We start from the raw sequence: 20508 nt of genomic DNA, 5'->3' as shown, positions 1-20508 counted from the left end.
AAGGTGGTTGCTGAGCAAGACTTGAGCTTGATCCCAGGAACCCATACAAAAGTGAATTTCACAAAACCAATTTCATAAAATTGTCCTCTGACGAGAGAGAGAGAGAGAGAGAGAGAGAGAGAGAGAGAGAGAGAGAGAGAGAATAAAATACAAGAATCGTGAGAGAGAAAGAGACCATCCTATGCCACTGTGACTAGAGATTAGAGATGCGAGCAGAGATTCAATCCAAGGACAGACACTGAGGCTGTGAAAGCTGAAACTGCAAGCTCTAGGTTCCTCTGGAAAACGTCAACACTCAGGCAGAAGAATCAAAACATCGGGAAAAAAAATATATGGGATGTAGTTCCATATTCATCTGCAGGAGGGCCAGGGCTGAAGGAAGCTTTTCTGCCCTCTTGGCCTTGGGAAGGCTTTGAAGGGGAGCCTACAGGTGGGAATATCTGGCTCTCTGAAGCAAGGCTACTGGCTCATGTGTCCCAGGGGCACCTGAGCTGGTGGGATTCCTGGCAGCCTTCAACTCACCCTCCGTGTTATAGGAAGAAAGCAGCAAGGTAGCTGTTTTCTCAGTGTTCCTGACTCATGGATGCAGAGACAACGGATGCCCAAAGATGGGCTGCTCTTCCATGCATAGCCCACCACACCTTCCAGCCCTCACAAAGGCTGTTCTTGCATAAGTCTCATACTCTGCCTAGTACATCTCCTGTGCATCCTTGGAAACAGGAGACTACTGCTAGTTTCTGATTGCCACATGCACCAGGCACACATGTGGTACACATACATACATGCAAAGAAAGCACTAATAAACATAAAATAAATCTTAAGAAAAATAATACAAACAGGTAAACTTCTGTTGCCTTGTCTGAAAAATTGGGGAGGACTGCTCTTATCTGCTTGTAGATCCATCCCATTCAAACCTGCACCACACTAATCCCTGCCCTGCCCGCTGGCAGCAGTTCTCAGGTGCCTCACCTACCCAGCTACCCACCTACTCTCAGGTCTGCCCCATCTCACCTGGCGGACAGAAACCAGCCCTAGCAGAGTCAAGGCTCCATGCCACCAATCATGGCAATTAATCCTAGAACCTCTCCTGAACTTGCAGCTGAGCAGAAGCAAGTCTGGAGAACAAAGCAGGGTGCCCACCTACCAGCAACACAAAAGAAAGAGGAGGCAGATGGGTGTAAAGACCACGGAGGTCTGGCTTGGGTTCCAAGACTGAGAGCAACACCTACCCTTGATTTCTCAGTTTTGTGACTAGTTTTTCCCCTTTCTACGTGTGCCACTTAGAGGGGCACTGTGTGACCCATAACTCAACAAATATGTTCTACATGAGATTTCATACAAATCATCCGGGATCCCTGGACAGTACCCCATGGGTTTTCTCAAGTAAGCGACTAAGACTCAGCAGTGATGCTGCAAGCACAGGAAGCAATTCAAAACAATCTCAATACCGTTGAAGAATTAGGAACACAATGCTTAAAAGTTCCTAAAAATGTTCTTAAAGCTAGACAGAGTAGTGCCTTTATTTATTCCCACTGCCTAGGAGGCAGAGGCAGTCAGAGACAGGCAGATCTGTGTAAGTTCGAGGCCGGTATGTTCTACATAGTTGAGACTCAGAACAGAACAGAACACTAAAAGGCACACAACCAGGAAACTGCAGCTGCAGAGTCGGCTCCACAGTTAACAGCACTTGCTACTCTTACATCTCAGCTCAACTCTCAGAACCCCTACCAGCTCCAGCTTCTGGAGTTCCAATGCCCTCTTCTGAGTCTTGTGGGTGCCCACACATATATGCATACACATCCACACATACAATAAATTATTTTTAAGGCACACAGTTATTTAGCACATAATTAATCTAAGGCTAGATATTAGCAAGAATACATGAACACTATTGAGAAATGGGACAGCACACTCACAACCTTCCCAAGAACTAGTTCCCATTGGAGAGGATGTATGTACACCCTTGTACCAACGCTTTGGAGTGCCCTCAAGGATGATTCTCATGGCCACAAGAAAGCATGTCTTTTGTAAGGAAAAAAAATCTAAGTTAAGAATATATTTTAACCAAATAGCATCAACATTTAAATTTTCCCCAAACTCCCCCCCAACCCCCTCATATGGTGGAAGTTCAAGGCTCAGCACAGGACTTCTCTGGAAGTGATCTGATCTCAAAGAAATCATTTTGTCACTGTTGTGATGAAGCTGGGTGGACCCAGACCACCAACCTGGCCCATCTGTTACCAATGGAAGGCTGCTGCCAACAGAAGCCAACAGCACACTCAAAGCATCTTTCTTCCTGCACCTCTCCAGCACTTCTTTATGGTGTGTGACTGTTCTCCCAGGCACTCTGCTAGGGGTTGGAACAAAGGAAGAAATGCCAGTTCCCTGTAGCATTGAAAATCCAGCATGGGAACAGACATGTAGCAACACCTTGCTGAAGGCATGTCCAGTGTGACGTATATTTAAACGGAACAGGCCAAATGAAGTTAGAAAGGCTTCTCTATGCTCCCTCAGAGCCCTGTGATGTGACTCACTGCTCTAACTTCATCCAGTACTGAAGAACTGGGAGTGTCAGGTGCTTTCAAATGTATGCACATCCTGCTTAAGCCAGGAACACCTTAGGCTGCAATGCTGAGCACCTACACAGAACAAATCCCAAGATGACTTCTGAGCAAGTGTAAGAACAAGGAATCTCTCGTGAGATAATAAAGCAGCCCTCTCAGGAGCACAGATACAGAAACCTCATAACTCTGGGGTCATTCTCACCTTGGGCAGAGGAAGCAGAGGACTGAAGGCAAAATCCCAAGTCAGGAAGAGCAGTTGGTGATACTGAGGCCACTGCTTAACATCATAAAGCCAATATGGTGGCTTTGGACTAGCAAAAGGAACATTAATAGATACGAGAAAGGAAGCCAGTACCAACCTCCCTGACTGGCCAGCTGAGTGGTTTATAAGGGCTTGGGAGCTAATGAACATGAGGACGTCCTGTGCCTTGACTGGACGCTCGTGTGTCTTTATGAAGTTTCCCTGCTGAAGCTCTGAGCTGTGATCTCATGGTCTGCGTTTCAGTCCATGGAGCTCGGGGCCACTGGCCTCAGGTCTTTAGTTCCATATTGTTCAGGGTCATTCTTGGGTCTAACTTTAATTGTTTTAAACATTTATTAATTGGTGTGTGTGCATTGGGCACATGCATGGGATGTTAAGAGGACAACCTGAGGGTGTTGGTTTGCTCCTTTGACCATGGTAAGCAAGGATCAAACTCATCAGGCTTGGCAGGTAGCTCTTTCACTCACTGAACCATCCTTTCAACTTGGATTAAAGTTCAAGGTCAGAGATAAAACTATTCTCTTGCTTCTCTATGAACCATAAACTGGGACCCATTCATTGAGAGCAAGAGTGTGGAAGAAATAAGGCAGCACTGTGTGAGCTCTCCAGACACCAAGACCATCAGGAGCAGAAAATGGTCCTCACATACCTGCAAACCCTGGTTAGTCACCTGCACAGGGACTTGAGAAAAGGGAGTGAAAACCTACTCACACCAACTCTTGCATTCCCTGGATATGAACTTTCAGCTACTTTCAAGCCCCTCCCAGGAAGACATGTACATTATATAAGCCTTCACTGACCCACAGAGCAAAAGATGCCAAAGCAGTAAAAGGAAGAAAAAGACTTGTGTTCTTTGCTTTAAAAGTGTGTATGTATACAACAGACAGACAGACAGACACAGACACACACACACATCACATCACAGAACCTGTGTGGAAGTCAAAGAGCAACTTTACCCAATGGGTTTATGTAACGGCCAGCTCCATTCCGTTCTGCCCCTCACTTGGGGGCCACTATGTTTCAGACCACTCTGCCCCACACTTGGGGCTAAGTGCTCTGGTCAAGAGAGAGAGTGGGGCTGCAGGGGCAAGAGACTTGAAGAATGGAGACAAACCAGAGGGTCTATAGCCAAGTCTCGTTTGCTGTATCATATATACTCCTTGCAAGGAAATCCTGGGTATTTATAAGCACAAGCAGGAGAACACAGGTGAAGACATTTTACCACGTGCACCATGCAGCTGGGGTCACTAAACAGCAAAACAAGCTATGTGGGATAAACAAGATGTTTGTCAGAATGTGCTCAGCTGTTGTAGGCTGTTGAAAAACAAGTCTCTATCAAGATATATGGCTCGAGATGGCTTCAAAGTTGATAGCCGCTTTCTGCTAAAAGTCGGCTCCCAACAGGTTTATGTTGATTCCATGGGTGGAACTAAGTAGCCAGGCTTGTGTGGCAAACACCTTTACCCACTGAACCATCTTGTCTATCCTGAGTTTTGTTCCCTGAGATATAACCAGGACAGCCTTGAACTCAGCATGGTCAAGAATGACTTCTAAATCCTAAACCCCTTCCTCCACCACTCCCCTACCCCTAGTTGCTGAGATTGGAGGTTATGTTCTTCAAATCCTGCAAAAATCTAAGTTATTATTTAAGAATCTAAAAGTTTTTTCTAATAAATAGCTGTGGGTAAGTATTTTATCCACTCAACAATTAATGAGTCAGTTTCTTACAACAATGTCCACTCAAGTCTGAGTAATTCCCAGTCTAACTATTTGAAAAGCTGTGTATTATAACTGACGGCTGTTTGTGGTCAGAAAACCACAGCATACATATGCTTAAAGCAAATGTAGCAGCACCTCAGCATCAGCTTGCAGCCTACTCAACAGTTAGCTAGGGCTCACACTGCTGTAATTATTGACATAATTACAAAGCAAACAGTAACAGACCAAGAATAACTTGTTTCAACACTGCATAAAAGCTGGCTTTGTAAATTCTTTTGATTGCATCCAGGTACCAGAGCAAACCAAACTGGGTTTCTTGCTGTCATTTGTTAATGTAGAGAGGCTATACAACTGCAGGCTAAAAACAGGAAGTGACCAAAGGGAAGCTCGAGGGGTGTCAAGTAGTGGGAGATTCCAAGTATACGTACTAGAGGGGGGATATATAATCGTCCTACATCCAGTAAAAGAGACTCTTGACGAGTTTCAGAAGTTACAGTTACGAATTTACTGAAATGACTTATGTGCTACCTGTCTTCACACAAGGATCACAGGTTTATTACCTGGCCTAAACAGACCAAGGGACTGACCACACCCCACATCCTCATCATCCTAGCCAGACACAGGTGTATTGATTGATGCACTGGCTATCCACAACATCCTCCAGCCTCTAAGGCAATTCTCCAAATAACCCCATTGTCCAATTATGACAGAGGACAGTGTGTGAGAAAGTTTATACTCAATTTATAAAGCACCCCAAGCTTCCCTCTAAAGCCAGGGTTAGAGACAGTGTATAGCTGTAATTCCAGTACGACCGGGGCTACACAGTGCTAGGCTAACACTGACACCTGCCTGAAACAAAATCAAAGTTCTTTCTATCCTTCCTGCAGGAGTCAGCTTTAGGTCATGCAGGAACTTCACCTCAGACCCTTTGTCCAAAACAAAAGTATGTTCCACTCTTAAAGGGCTAATGCTCTTCTAGCTGGTAATGCACCTCTTGAAGGCAATAAGAAAGGGCAAGAGATTCGAGGAAACTGGTGGGATGGAGACAGAACCTACTGGGACTGGAGGGGATAGTCTCTTCTGAGCTCTAAGGAAATGAGTAAAGCTGTGGGTTACTACAAACAAACAAACCCAGGCAGGACAATTTACCCAAGGACTGGGAGCCTACTGCTACCTGGTGTGGGAAGCCACCCACTTCCTTTGGGTGCTGATTTAAACTCCATATGGACCTGCTACATCTTCAAGTACTTTGGTAGGCACTGGGTATATGGTATGGACAGATCACAGTAACCGCACACAGGGAACTCCCAGAACAAGGCAGTACAGAGCCCTTGGCTTCATGAATGCTAGGCAAGTCCTCCACTAGCAGAGCTACCGTACCTCAGACCCTCCTCACACCCTCTTCTGAGGATTCAAATATGGGAATCTGCCCTGATGACCTTATCTACAACCAATCATGTTCCCCAAACTGGACTTACAAACAATACGGTGAATAACGTTTTGTGATAGTCGGAATGAGACTGGCCCCTGTGGGCTCACATATTTGAATACTTGGTCCAGTTGGAAGTACGAAGCCAATAAGGAAGTACGGCCTTGTTGAAGGAGGTGCATCACTGGAATGGGCTTTGAGGTTTCAAAAGACTCATCTAATTCCCAGTTCGAGCTCCCTCCCTGCCCACCCCCATCTCCTCCCTCAGAGTTAAAGATCAGTCAAGTTATAAGTTCTCGGTTATTCTTTTGTTCTAACACAGTGGACTCTGGCTCTGTGATACCATAAGCCAAATCAAATTATTTCTTTCATAAATGGCTTTGGTCAAGGTGGTTTTTTTTTTTTTTTTTTTTAAATCACAGAAACAGGACAGTAACCAAAACGAGTTTCCACCCTCTATCCTTCCACAGAGTTTTAGGTTCCTGTATCTGATGTTGAGTGGGTTCTAGAATTCCAAACTCTCGTCCTTACACTTGCACAGCAAGCGCTTGAACCCACTGAGCTATACATATTTCTCCAGCCTGAGAGTGCATCTTTAAAGAAGCATGTGACTTGTAGTTTTAATAATTCATAAAAAAGAGGCAAGTTTAAGTTAAGGTACAAAGCAGAGTTATATATGGATGGCCAAAAACTGAAAGTTCAATATAAAGTTTTAAACAAATAAAAACATAAACACCTAAGACAATCTGTGAGAAGACGGATTAACAAGACCCACCACATATCTTTTTACGGATTAAATCTGCATCTGCCCTTTACTTCACAGTACAGCCTAAAGCCTACAGCTATCATATCTGAACTTGTAGTCTTCAGGAATGTCACTCTAATTATCAGTGTGGCCATAGTGACCTAATTCTTTGTGACAGCCACTAGGCAGGCACAAGGGCAAGTGAGTTGGAAATCTCAGATCCAAATTAGGAATGGCCTCCTAACAAATTGTTCATGGTACTTAGCAGTGATTACACTGTGGTCCATTTCCTCTTTGTGCAAATATGCCTTCCCATGTGCCATCTGGGCTTCAATAACCTCAGTCTTCCATAGGCCTTAGAGAGAGGCAAAGGGCCGCACTTCTCTATGAAAAAAGAAACTCCTTTACTTCCAACCCCCTCACTTCTTTCCAGTTCTTACAGTTGTAGTATAAACTTTGGGGAAAGAATGGCATTTACAGACTTACTAAAGTAAGAGTTCGCACACAGCCCACACTAGTTTCCCCAAAGCAACCTCATATAGTAACTCAGTAGACTCGAGACTAAGGCACCAGGGCTGATGCAGTCTCATTACCCAGTGGCACAATCTGTCTGGCGTCCCTTAGTCCTCAGCAGGGCCCTTTCTGTCCAGAACTACAGTCAGGATGCATGGCCACAGTCTCCCTAGCCTGCTCAAGGTTTTCACAGTGTCTTCAGATGGCCTTAACCATTCTGAGGAGCAGGGCTAGCTAGATTACGAATAAGACATTTCATGTGCTTTTTCCATGGGTTTCTGGACTGGAAAAGGAAGATCACAGAGGCAGAATGTCATGTTTCCTTTGGCAGCATCCTACCCCACAACTCCAAAGCTCCTTAGCAAACATCTGACAGAAACATCGCATCAGAACATTGTCCAGTGACGGAGTGCCAGTGCCTTGATCTTGTTATCCTCGTCTGGGTGCTACTATTTCAAGCAGGAGGCACCACAGCTGGCTTCAATGCCTGTTTTATTGTCCTTTTCAGTGCTTTCATTTTTGAGTTATTCTCTGCAGCTGCTACTGATCATGGCATAGTTTCAGAATCATAGGAGCAAACCTAACTCCAGCTTTAACAACAGCAGTGGACTAGGAAGCAAGAGCACATGCCAGATAGGGGAAAACTGATCTCAGACAGCAATGTGGAGTTTTCCTGTGTCCTGACACTGACCCAATTACAGAAAACCTGACACCTGAGTCCTGCTCTTCGGGGGCTGCCTACTGAGGATAACAAAAACCAAAAAGAACAAAGTGCAAGAATGTGCTTTGAGAATATCAAACAGTGACTAACAGTTGTCGCTATCACGTGTACACTGCCAACCTCTCTTTTATCAGCCACAGACTGACAGATATTCAGACGACATGCCCCTGCCCAGAAGTGGCCTCGAATCTCTGTTTGCTATCCCATTTGCAGCTTAAGCTGTATCTCAGTAACAGAGGGCAGGTAGCTTGAAAGGAGCTTCCAAGCACAAGTGTGATTTTTGTGCTAAATTCAAGTTTAGCAAGGGCTTCTTCAAGGCCTCCAACCACTGACTTCCAGATTATTTTGCCCTGAAGTTTAGAAAATAGCCCGTAAATGCAACAGCTCAAGGCAAATGCTATTATCATCAGTAATACGTTTTCAAACCCTCAAATGAAGGGCTCTTTGGAACATGAATTATTTAACACTCCTACCCAGGTATTGATTTCCTAAACAGCTTAAACAACCAGTAACCCTGACAAGAGGCAATTACAAGGTACAAAATTTACCATTGCTTTAACCCAGTAAAGTATCAACAGAATAGGAACAGAGATACAGCAACTTCCAATAGGACTATTTTCTGTCAAAATAAAACTTCTGTTGGGTTTCATCTGAACCAGGCTCAGTTGAAGAGATCTTATGCCAGCAAGACAGTTCAGTGGGTGAAGTCACTTGCTGCCAAGGCTGATGAATGGAGCTCAGTCTTAGGACCCATATGGTGAAAGAAGAGAACCCACTCCCCCAAGTCAACCTCTGGCTTCACTCACATGCATACCCACACACATACACATAAAAAATTGCAAACAAGATAGACATACGTGCCTTTAGGATCCCTGCAATATTAGACAGTGCCAAAGTACTTGAAAGGAGCTCAGCTCCCCAACGTGGAAGAGAAATGAATACAGGTCACTGTGAGTGGTTGCACTTTGCGTCATTTCTGCTTCAGCTGAAGGGTCTTGCAATGTCCTTCAGAGACAATAGATTAGGTCTGCTGGGAATGTGACCCCTAGGACAGCAGGCCAGTCAACAGGTTGCTTCTAGACCAGCAGCCGCACTCAGTAGTCAACACAGACTTGCTGTCTGTGGAGCCTTACCTGTCCTCTGGGCACTGCCTGAGCCTGGGCAAATCCTCCGAGGAAGGTGAGGCTAGGCAGCAGGACAGTGTGTGGGCAGCAAGTGCTGGGTAGTCTCCCTCCTCAGCTATCATCACCTTACAGAATCCCCCTTCCCACATGGGGACTGGAAGGCAATAACAGCCTACTGCCACTATGGTTTCCTTTTAGCTGCAGCTGGAGAAAGGCAGACATTCCCAGCCAGGAGACTCTGAAGACAGCTTAAGTGTATTAACAAATTCTTTAGATAATAAAAATAGATTTATCCCCATAATCAACATTCCAAGAACATAAAGGAGCACAGAAAAGCTAAAAGTACACAAAAGAACCACTGAGGACTGACTTCTGGCTACCTCTGCTTCTGCTTGTCCTTCCTCCGAGTAGTTAAAGGTCATCAACTTTACTACTCTAATCTGCAGGCCTTATCATCTCCCCAGCCTCCTGTAATAACACTCACAGCAACCCTTTTTTTTTTTTTTTTTTTTTTACTTTCTACCCAAGGGTGTAAGATAACAGTACGATTATAAAATGTCCTGTTTACTTGACCTACCAATACATCAGTAATAATTACACTTTCCAAAATTCACAGGCCTACCTTTCCCAGTGGTCATGTTGTCAGTGATCCGGTACCAGCTAAAAATGCCCTTCTCACAGCAGCTTAGGCATCAGCAGACTCTCCTCCCACACCTTCTTCAGGAGAAGCACTGTGACAACTGCCACCTCATTCCAAAATAAAAGCCTAGACTCTCGCCCTGAGTTTTTCACAACAGCCAGGGAGGGGACTGCCTCTGTCTGTCTTTATTCACGTATTATAATAAGAATCTTTATAGCTTATTCATTTTGCAAACCAACTCTCAGTTCCCTTAAGAAACTCCCTTTCCCTAGCTACTATACACCTTCAAACGAGGTGTACAGGACCTCAGTCCCACATGGACGTGACACCGGCAGGCCCCGTGGCTTACTCTATTGCACTGCCAAGAGGCAATCTTTTATAGGCTATATGGAGAAGACTTCTCATCACAGCTCAACACATTTGCTGGCCTGGCCTGCCTATTTGTGAGTCTGGAAATACTTTCCTAAGACTCTGAACTCTCCAAGCCTGTGAGATGCACAGCCTAATAAACAAGCAGGCACAGAAGGGACCATTATCCACCTGAGCTACTTATCCAGAACCACTGCCTTTAAAGCTGTGTGAGTGGATAATAGAGGGTTGGCCACTTCATGAAGGCTCGCCTTTAAATGAAGGCTTTGTCCTGGCCACACCTGGCAACATTCCAGACCTTACCTAACTTGCTCACTGAGCTCATCAGTGATTTGTTTCCAGGCTCACAGGGAGTTCTGACCTCCAACAAGTTGAATTAGGTAACACTTTACAACTTAAACTTATTACAAAATACACAGGCCTACCTTTCCCAGTGGTCATGTTGTCAGTGATTACAACTTATTTTTACAACTCTTCAACAGTAAAAAAATGTAAGGAAGGCTGTATTTCGCAGCAAGATGATAGCCGACATATATTCTTGTGTGTGTAACAGACAAGAGTTATATAATTATCAGATAACTGAATGTATGACTTTATCTCTAATATTTTGTTCTTTCCTTTAGCTACCGACTATGGCATTTCCAGAGATTTAATCAACATGACGCTTTCTAGATTTCCACATTAACATGTTACTTTTTCTTAGGAAACAACACCACATGAATTTTCTAACCAAATTATGTCCAGGGCCTCGTGTCAATCAAATACGCAACTCAAGATTGGTAAATGGCCATGGATAAAGAACACTGACCAGTCGCTAATTAATGCTCTTTCACTCTGAGAGTCCAATTCTCCTGGAAGCATAGCACATCTGCTTGATTAAAAAAAAGTACACGGAAAATAATTTGCTTTTTGAAAACCATGGAAGGAAACACCGTAATTTGTGCTTCAAGGGGTTTGCTAATTATATGGAGATGGGAAAAGAAAAAAAAAAAAACACATCTATACAACAACATATTTTTAATGCCCATATTTTTGCCAGAAAAAAACTGAAAGCTTTTGGGTAGCCTAGCAACCAGGAAGCATTGTGTGGGATGAAGTGCCTGCTTCAGGCAGAAAGCACATTCCACACGGCTGCTTGGCTATGTCTCTATTGCTGAGTTCAGTCACAATCGTATCACACTCACAAGGGAATGAAGCCCACTGGTTTCATAGACTATAATTTTAAGTATGTCAAGGCATATAAGCCAAGATGAGCCTTATCTGTTCCTTAAAGGTCTTACCCTTAACACTCGTAATTTTATAAAAATGTGCTTATGATAATTATTTTCAGTACCTGCACCTTAAAAAAAAACAAAGAACAGAAGCCATGAGAGTAGGAGTGAGCTAGACAAGAAGATGAGACAACAGGGCCAGCAGAGAAGAAAAGAAGGGTAAGAGAGGTCAATGGGATGGGGTGCGTATGATCACATGTACCATATACATGTATGAAATTGTCCAAAAGTTAAATAATTAATCTTTTCAAAACAAGTTTATCCAAGTTAGTACTAATTTAGTGCTTTAATAGCTGAAACTAGTGTCATTGTCCACAAGTAACAAAAGTAAAAAAAAAAAAAAAAAAAAAAACCATGAATTCAACTTCATCAAAAATTATAAATTTTATATACTGACACATAAAGGAGAGAGGACAGCCTGCACAAGTGGTGGGGGGGGGGAGAGTCCTAGAAATTATTTACATGCTAAGAGTCTTATAATTCAAAAGTCTACAAAGAAGTAATATGGTTCAGTCACGAAGACTTAAAATAGCACAATTTAAAAATGAGCAAAGGCCTGGGCGGTGGTAGTGCACTTCTTTGATTCAAGCACTTGGGTGGCAAAAGTAGGTGGATCTCTGTGAGTCTGGGGCCAGTCTGGTCTGCAGAGTAAGTTCTGCAGGGCTACCGTGAAATCCTGTCTTGAAAAATGATAGGTAGGTAGGTAGGTAAATAGATAGGTTATTAAAACATAAAATAAAAGTTAGCAAAAGAATCACTGAGATGGTTCAGGGGTGAAGGCACTTGCTGCCAAGACTGACAACTTGAGATGGAGCCCTGGAGCTCACACGGTGGAGGGGAGAACTGACCTCTTATCTGAATGCCACAGCAGGTGTATGTACAAATAAGAGTGTTTTAAAAATTAAATGTGGCAGACTGCTTAGAATATTAGGTGCACCAACATGTCTAGTGATTCCAGCACCAGTTCTGACTGCCACATTACCACTGCCAGAGAGCTGACACTCCCATGTAGAAAACACGTTTAGAGTGATGAACCAGGGTCACCTTACATCAGTGGCTGTCAGAGAGGAGACTGTGCAGTAACAGACCCACAGAAACACCCATCAAGCTACTGATTCCAGCACAGTGACTCACTTGTCTGAGATAAGGTAAACACTGGCTGTGTGGTGACTGCAGTGACAACTGGCAGCAGACCCCAGGCAGAGGGCAAGTATGAAGCATCTAACTGGAAATACAAATAGCTACTGTGAAATTCCTGTGGACGCTGGGTAAAAGAATTGCTAGTTGTCATAGTTAGGGTTTCCAGTGCTGTGAGCAGACACCATGACCAAGGCAACTCTTTAAAAGGCCAACAATTACAGGTTCAGAGGTTCAGTCCATTATCATCATGGCAGGAAGCATGGCAGCATCCAGGCGGATGTGGCATTGGGAGGAGCTGAGAGTTCTACATCTTGTTCCAATGGCAAACAGGAGAAGACTGTTTCCCAGACAGGTAGGAGGAGGGTCTCAAAGCCTACCCGAACAGTGACACACTTCCTCCAACAAAGCCACAGCTCCTAATAGTGCCATTCCCTGGCCCAAGCATATTCAAAACCACACTAGTATTTCTTACACCTATAGCAAGAAAGCTGAAATGAGGCCACTTGGTTGTTTACAACTGTAATTGGTATAAAGAACAAAGTCTTAGGGTGTAGAAGTGTGACCCTGTAGGTTACCACTGGGCATCTGAAGCCAGCGCAGCGAGGGCGGTTAAACAGAGTCCACCGGCTTCTTAGAAAAACAAAAATGAGGAAATTTGGTGCTGCATTACACGCCCGGCTACTATTCTGTCAAATGATTCCAAACCTTTAGAAACAGAAGCTGGGTAACAACAGACAAAATCCTCCATTCTAGATTCTTGCAGAAGTAGAGATTAACACCTTGCTGCTTTAGCAGAGAAAGACAAACACTGTCATTAGTGTACTGAGTCCATGACGCTCCCTACAACACTACAGAGGCCCCTGGGTGAAAAAAAAAGGAGCCTCTCCTTCTCCTATTACTAAAGACATTAAAACCCCATGGAAGTAAAAACGGTGCTTTTGGGGAAAACTTCAATGCATATTCCAATAATTTTAAACATTTTTTTTTTTAAATCACAAGTGTGAATTTACTTTCATATGGTATTCGTTTTATGTTAGAAGTAAGTCAGCTGGGCAGCCAATCATGTTGGGCACCAGCTCCACCAAGGCACAGTGCTAAGGGTCCTGTACATCATCTCACTATTCTGCAAATCTTCACAGGGTGTTTCATTCTTCAGATAAGCAAACAGCAAGCAAGCACTGCCAAGAATTTGCTTGCTTGCCATAGGTTGTAAAACTAAAGAGTGACAAAAGAAGACACATAGGAAGGGTATTTACCCACTTCAGTTAGCTGCTAGCTGCTCCTAACACTGGCTATACATCTGATTAGGGTCCATGCACACCCACACTCTGGTCACCACTCACTGAGCAGCACATCTCATCCTAACACTGACCACACGTGGGTACAATTTCAAGTCAGGAACCTGAATGGCACAGATCACCGAAGGGACTCTATTTTAGAGTCAGTTGAGGTAAGGCCTCTATTTATGAGCCAGGCCACAAGACTGGGCATGATGGTGCATGTCTTTGATCTCAGCACTTGGGAAGCAGAGGCAGGAGGGATCTCAACCTAGACTACATATCAAGTTCCAAGACAATGCTAAACAGTGATAATCTGAAGACGGGGGTGGGGGGTGGGGGGGGGAATTGATTGATTTAGAAATTTAGCATGGCTAAATTAAACCTCTTGGCTAAAGACTAAAACCACTGTTCTGTGCAAGAAGCCAAACAGAAAAGCCAAATGTCCATGATACGTCCATGATAACAAAACCATACAGAGATGGACAGAAAGTAGGTTTCCAGGGTTTATGAATATGTATGCTAACGGACATGGGGCTTGGGAAGTAATAAAATATCACAAAACTAAACAGCAGGATGAGTGTACACTTTTTGATATTTAAAAAAAAACCCTGAACTGCATACTTTTAAAAGTATGCATGTACACCCAGACACAAGTACACCCTTATAAGCATGTAACCTAACCACACCCACATACATAAAAGTGAAGTTTCAGATAGTGAATTGAATGTATTTTTAACATATGATGACATTCAAGAAAATTAAATCCCAAAGTTGTTTGTAATTAAAAAGAAACAAATAAGAACTACTTCAATTTAATAAGGATATTATTTTAAAGGGTTGATTTTGGTTTTTGTTTTGCTTTTTGGTGTATGTCTGTGTATGGGGGTATGCACAAGATAGAGAAAAAACCAGAGAGACAGAGACGGGGAGGGAGAAAGGGAGGGAGGGAGGAAAAGAGGGAGGGAGGGAGGGAGGAAAAGAGGGAGGGAGGGAGGGAGGAAAAGAGGGAGGGAGAAACAGGCAGACAAAGGGAGACACTGAGCATAAGGTGATGAAGTGTGGAGATTCAGAGATGGTGGTGTTCTCTGCAGTCTCTCTGCACACTCCATTCATGCAATGCCTCTGGGAGCCAGAAGAGGTCATTAGATCCCCTGGAATTAGAGTCACAAATAGTGTAAGCTGCCATATGGGCTCAAGGAATGGAATCTGGTTCTTCAGGCCAGGCCAGCGTTCTTCCCCTTAGCCATCTCTCCAGACTCCAGTAAAGCTTTTCTGGTTTGGTTTTGTTTGTTTTTTAACTCACAATCATCGTGTTGGTGGTTAAAGAGTGCAGACAGGAACCAAAGCCGTCCAACTTTGTTTACACCACCCCACACAGTAAGCCAAGGCAAGAAAGGAAGACAAAAGGAAGACAAATCTGAAAGAACAAGTGTCCCCATGTGCAGATGACATGACTGCTTATGGTGACAATCCCACAGAAGCCACAAAAGCCCTAAAACTAATATGTACATTTACAAAAGTAATTACTTTGGTCACTAGTGAAAGAAGAGCGAACAGACTTAAACAATGAGTGGACGACCAACAGTGTGCAGCCCAGGGCAGTTCAGAGTTATCACCCTGGGAGTTATCGAGGCAAAGGTTAGAGGGGCATGCTTTATGTCTGTGCACTGCTCTTGCATGTCTGTACGCCAGCTGAGAGTTCAACAACTGGAGCAAGAAGACGACCATGCAGCTTGGGTTTGGAGGGTTGTAGTCTGATTGTAGACTGTTGGTGAGTACCTGAGCTCTCAAAATTACTGTAAAGGGATTATTTAGGTTAGGAACTCCAAAAAGTTTAATAGATTGCATTCATGGTATTGTTTCCTTTTAAACATTTTAGCTTTAATAGCTTTAAATACATATAAATATATTTATGTTTTCCCCAAGTTGTACACATATGTGTATATATCTCATTAGGATTGGACAGCAAGTACCTCCCCCAAAGCTTGTGTGTTGAATATTTGATAAGTGAGAAGGGGCTTTGGAGAAATCACTATCATTGAAGGCTTTAACTCCATAAATGAATTAATCCACTGGTAGATCCATAATATGATGTCATTATTGGGAGGTGGAGCAACTGTCAGACATAGTAATGTACTAGGGGGCTTCAAGAAACTTTCAGCTAAGTTTTCCTCATCATTTGCCACGTTTACCATAGATTCCCGAAACAACTGTTCTCATCCTCAAACCTATTCCTAAGTTCACAATACTTGCAGACACAGACACACTGTGCTAATCATGTTTTATTGTTCTAAAACATGTGGTTTGTTGGTTTGTTTGTTTGTTTTTAAGACAGGATCTCACACTGTACCACAAACTGGACTGGAAACCACACTGTAGCCCAGGATGACCTCATATTCATAACAGTCCTCCTGCCTTAGTCCCTCAAGTGAGAAAAAAAACAAGAAGTGCTACCTGCAAGAGTTTAAAGGAGGAGTCTTGGTTTAACCCTGGATTCAGAGAATAATGCACAGCTGGGTGGCTGACCTGACCTGTGAGACAGTGAAGGTAAGATGGCAGCAAAGAAGCAGAGAGGGGGTCAGGATGAGGCCAGGGACAAGGTACAGCTTTTCTAGATACATGCCCCAGTGACCTATTTCCTTCAATCAGGTCCAATCTACCAATTGCTACCACCTCCCAACAATAGCATCAAATTATGTATCTTCCAATGGATCAATCCATTCAAGAAGTTGGAGTTATGAAGATCAAACCATTTCCCCAAAGCCCCACCTCTGAACACCCAAGCCGAAAACACATGAGTCTTAGAGGGGACACTGCATCACTTCACATCCATACCACAAGACATATACACATACACACACAATTTGTGGAAAATATTTTAGGAAGTTTGGGGACAGTATTTACATACAGGCATGTAGAAATAAATGTTTCAGTCAGGCAACTGAAGCCACCCAGCTTTGGCACTTCTGAGTTTTAAATTATACTTCACGTGTTTTGTAAAACCCATAAAGGATATTTAGTCTCTTCTAGGTAAGACTCCAATCACGGATTCTGTTTTACAGTGACTACTCTCTTCTGCCACAACTACAGTTTATCTTTATATTTATGTTTGTATGCCTGCGTATCTGTCCACATACCAGGTACATGCAGGTATCTGAGGAGACCAGAAGAGCACATCAGATCTCCTGGAATGGAGATAGCAGTTGTGAGCATCAGATGTAGGTGCTCAAACTGAATGCAGGTCCTCTGCAAGAGCAGCAACTGCACTTAACTGCTGAGTTCTCTTTCTCCAGCCCCAGTGACTATTGCTTCTTACCCAGCACTTTCTTGGTGGTGATCATTTTCCCACTGAAGAAGCAACACAAACTAACCTAATATACATATGGAAGGAAAAGCTTGTCTTCAGCACTGTCTGGATGGCTCTGCCCCAGACACCCCTGAACCCTCTGGAGACGCTTTGGTCCCAGTCCTACTGACGGCAGAATCTTGGAGGTGATATAAAAGTATACATACACGTACAAGGTTTGAGCAACACACATTATACAATGACAGGAAAATAAGCTCTAACAAAATGTAGGGTAAGGAGTTCTGTCGTCAATAGCTCAGTTATGTTATTACTTACTTGCCTTCATTAACATGGCTTATCTTTATAATTATATGAAAACGAAATGAGTGAGATGGGGATGCCTATAATCCCAGCATTCAGAATCAGAAGCTCAAGGTCATTCTGGGGCTATATAGTAAGTACAAGGCCATGCTGAGCTACAGCATTAGAACATGTCTAAAACCAAGCCAAAACAATACACCTTAAAGGAGAAAGTAATTTAGGTCACCGAGTAGTCTATAAAAATTATGCTGTCCAAACACAAGGTCCTTAGGATTATCAATGGAAGGATGGTAAGTACACACAGGAGGTGAGCCAAGACCTGGAATCAGTTGTCTGTTTTGCCCTGATACACAAAAATCTTCTTTTATAATCTCAATCTCAAGCTATTCAAAATGTGACGGTACGCTCTATGAACCCTAACAATTCATTCATTTGCTTGTTTGTTTGTTTGTTTTAGAAACAGGATCTTTCTACATTGCCTCAGCTATCCTGGAATTCAGTATGTAAACCAGGCTCACCTTGAACTCACAGATATGAGATAGAGGCCTACCTCTGCCTCCTAAATGCTGGGATTAAAGGAGCGTGCCACTGCACTGAGCCCAGCCCTAGCAATTCTAAAACAGCTATTGGCTGGGGAGATGGCTAGGTCAGCAGAGTATCTGTGACTCAGTGTGCACACCTGAGTTCAAATCTCCAGAAACCACGTAAGTCAGACAGTATAACCTCCTGGAAGCTTCATGGGCTAAGTATGTATAGTGGGAAGCAAGAGACCCCATCTTAAACAATGCAGAAAGTGACCACCAATACCTGAAGTGGTGCTCTGATCTTCACACAAGTACCGTAATCTGTGTGCCTGAAGTCACACACGTACACACCATACTTACACACACAAAATACTTTGTTGATGGCTTTTCATTCTTACAATAATTGACTTCTGTATTTTCCTCCTTTGGGGAATCACAAAAGTTGCCCATTTGTCTTCAAATAATCATCACAAGTATAGTGAAGGCAAGCCAAGAGGTATAAATGGCAGGCCACAATTCACATGTCACAGTCCTTTCCATATTTATACAACAAGATGTATCACATATGTAGCACAGGCCAGGGATTCTTGTAATGCAATGAGCTATGCTCAGTGGGAATACAGTAAGTACAGGGAACACAGTGAAGATCCTACCCTCAAAAGTGAGCAAGCATCTTAGAGCGAAACAGCTAAGAAGAATCAAACAGTGAGCCAGCGGTCTCTGGAACCCTGAGTACAGTGTTCTGGGCGGCTTCTGGTATGACACTCAGGCTGGGGGAGGGGGTCGTGTGCATTACATTGGTAACTCATCACACGCTATTTGAGCATGTTTCCAGAAGCTGGCTCTGGAAACAAGGCTGTGTGTGTCTCCAACGTCAGGCCCAAGCATATTTATGCCAAGTATCTATCTTCCAAGTCCCCTTTGCTAGGGTCAGCCTGGCCCCTCTGACACTGTGACAGTGCAGAAAGATAACAGCAAAACTGCCCAAATGTAAACCACTGCACCCCTGAAAACAGAAAGCAGGCTGTTTCTAACAGAGGTTACTACTGTTTATCCACAACAGAAGAGTGCCTGCAGTGGGAAAGAGAAGCCAGAAGGAACCGTCAGCTGTGGGATGCTCAGCCGCAGAGAGAAAGTTCCCTTGGGAACTCTAGCTGACTGCCTCAACTTCCCAGTCAGCTTCTGCAGATGTTGCCAGCACCCAGTTTGATGAGGTCATCGCTCTCTGTTGCTATTTGTTCTTTCATTTGGAAGCCTCACCCAAGATGGCATAACTGCTTTGACTGAGATTCTCTTTGTGAACGCCAGATGGCTACTACACCAATAGGCTCTGGCTGGATGTTCTGAGGCTGAGATTTGATGATGTTAACCGTTACCTACTATTTATCCTTTTACTTGGCTTGCTGTACATTTAATAAACTTACTAATTTACAACAGAAGATAGAGCTGTTGTAGATCACTCTCCAGACCATATGCATCCCAAGAAGAGGGCCATAATGCTACTAGGTGAGCAGGGTTTCAGGAAGTGCAAGTCTAAGGACAGAGATGCTCAGAACAGTCTAATTTAGTAGGCTGGCCCCTATGGCAGGAGCAGAGAGAACTTTCCGAATGACATCAGAATAGAGGTCTAGGCCACATTACCAGTCTGGCTACGGGTATGAGATGGGTGGTTAGCATCACCTCAGTTGCATTCTAACAGGATTACTCTGGATGCTAAATGAACACAGGTTACAGGCATGGGGAGGAAGACGAGCCAAGCACAGGTCCCCATGTTGCCAGGACGGCCCAGTATCACTGGGTCTGCTCCAGCAAGTCAGTGGAATGAGAACAGACTATCTAATGGATTTGATGCAGGTTCTAAAGGAGTAGTAGATGGAAGAAACCTAACTTTTAAGACCTCAAAACCTCTACTGAAACCTTAATGAAACATATAGTATCTGTTTAGAAATACCAAAAGCATTACTGCCATGAAATTGAAAAATGCAGAAATGAAGACTGATTTTCCCACTCACCATTTGCAGACTGTATCATATTTCCAGACTTTTGGACTTCATCAAATTTTGTAAAAATGACATTCAACCTATTTGAAAACAAAACAATATATGGAATATCAATCATCACATTTACAATTACTAAACACTGTTGACTGCCCTTGAGGACCTGAGTTCAAATCCCCAGCACCAATGTTAAAAACGGTTTGTGGCCATGCACACAGCTGTAATCCCAACACTGTAAGGGGTAGGAAACAGAAGAATTACTGGGTCCGGCTGGCCTCTAGCTTAGCTTCAAGTTCAGTGAGAGAGCCTACCTCAAAGAGAATAAGGTGAGAGTGATAGAGCGAAAGACATTTTTTAAATTTGTTTTAAATATTTGCATGTCTCATGCAAGCTACCAGTTGCCTTGGATAAAGCTTTCATAATGCACTCCTTTCAGATCACAGGCTTTCCCTGACTTAGGCTTGATTCTAAACATTATAAATAACTCCTTCTAAAAACAAATGTTGTGGCTGAACATGTCTCAGCTTGAAAGATCTACATGGCTCTTCTTATAAAAGATTATCTTACCTTGACATTGAAATGTAAGCAAAACTACTCATGGGT

General features: G+C 43.4%; 1 protein-coding gene across 26 annotated transcripts in view; it reads right to left on the bottom strand.

The window, feature by feature from the left end:
* Positions 1-20508, bottom strand: part of Clasp1 (cytoplasmic linker associated protein 1) — a 222816-nt gene that overhangs the window by 121670 nt on the left and 80638 nt on the right. For all 26 annotated transcript variants that reach the window (XM_076941001.1, XM_076941002.1, XM_076941004.1 and 23 more), the window contains exon 8: positions 19921-19988. In XM_076941001.1, coding sequence (XP_076797116.1) covers positions 19921-19988 — 68 coding nt within the window. The remainder of the gene's footprint in view (positions 1-19920; positions 19989-20508) is intronic.

Source organism: Arvicanthis niloticus, chromosome 10 (assembly GCF_011762505.2).
Source record: "Arvicanthis niloticus isolate mArvNil1 chromosome 10, mArvNil1.pat.X, whole genome shotgun sequence".
NCBI lineage: Eukaryota > Metazoa > Chordata > Mammalia > Rodentia > Muridae > Arvicanthis > Arvicanthis niloticus.
Note: the sequence above shows the minus strand (reverse complement) of the source record. Positions and strands in the feature narration are given on the sequence as shown.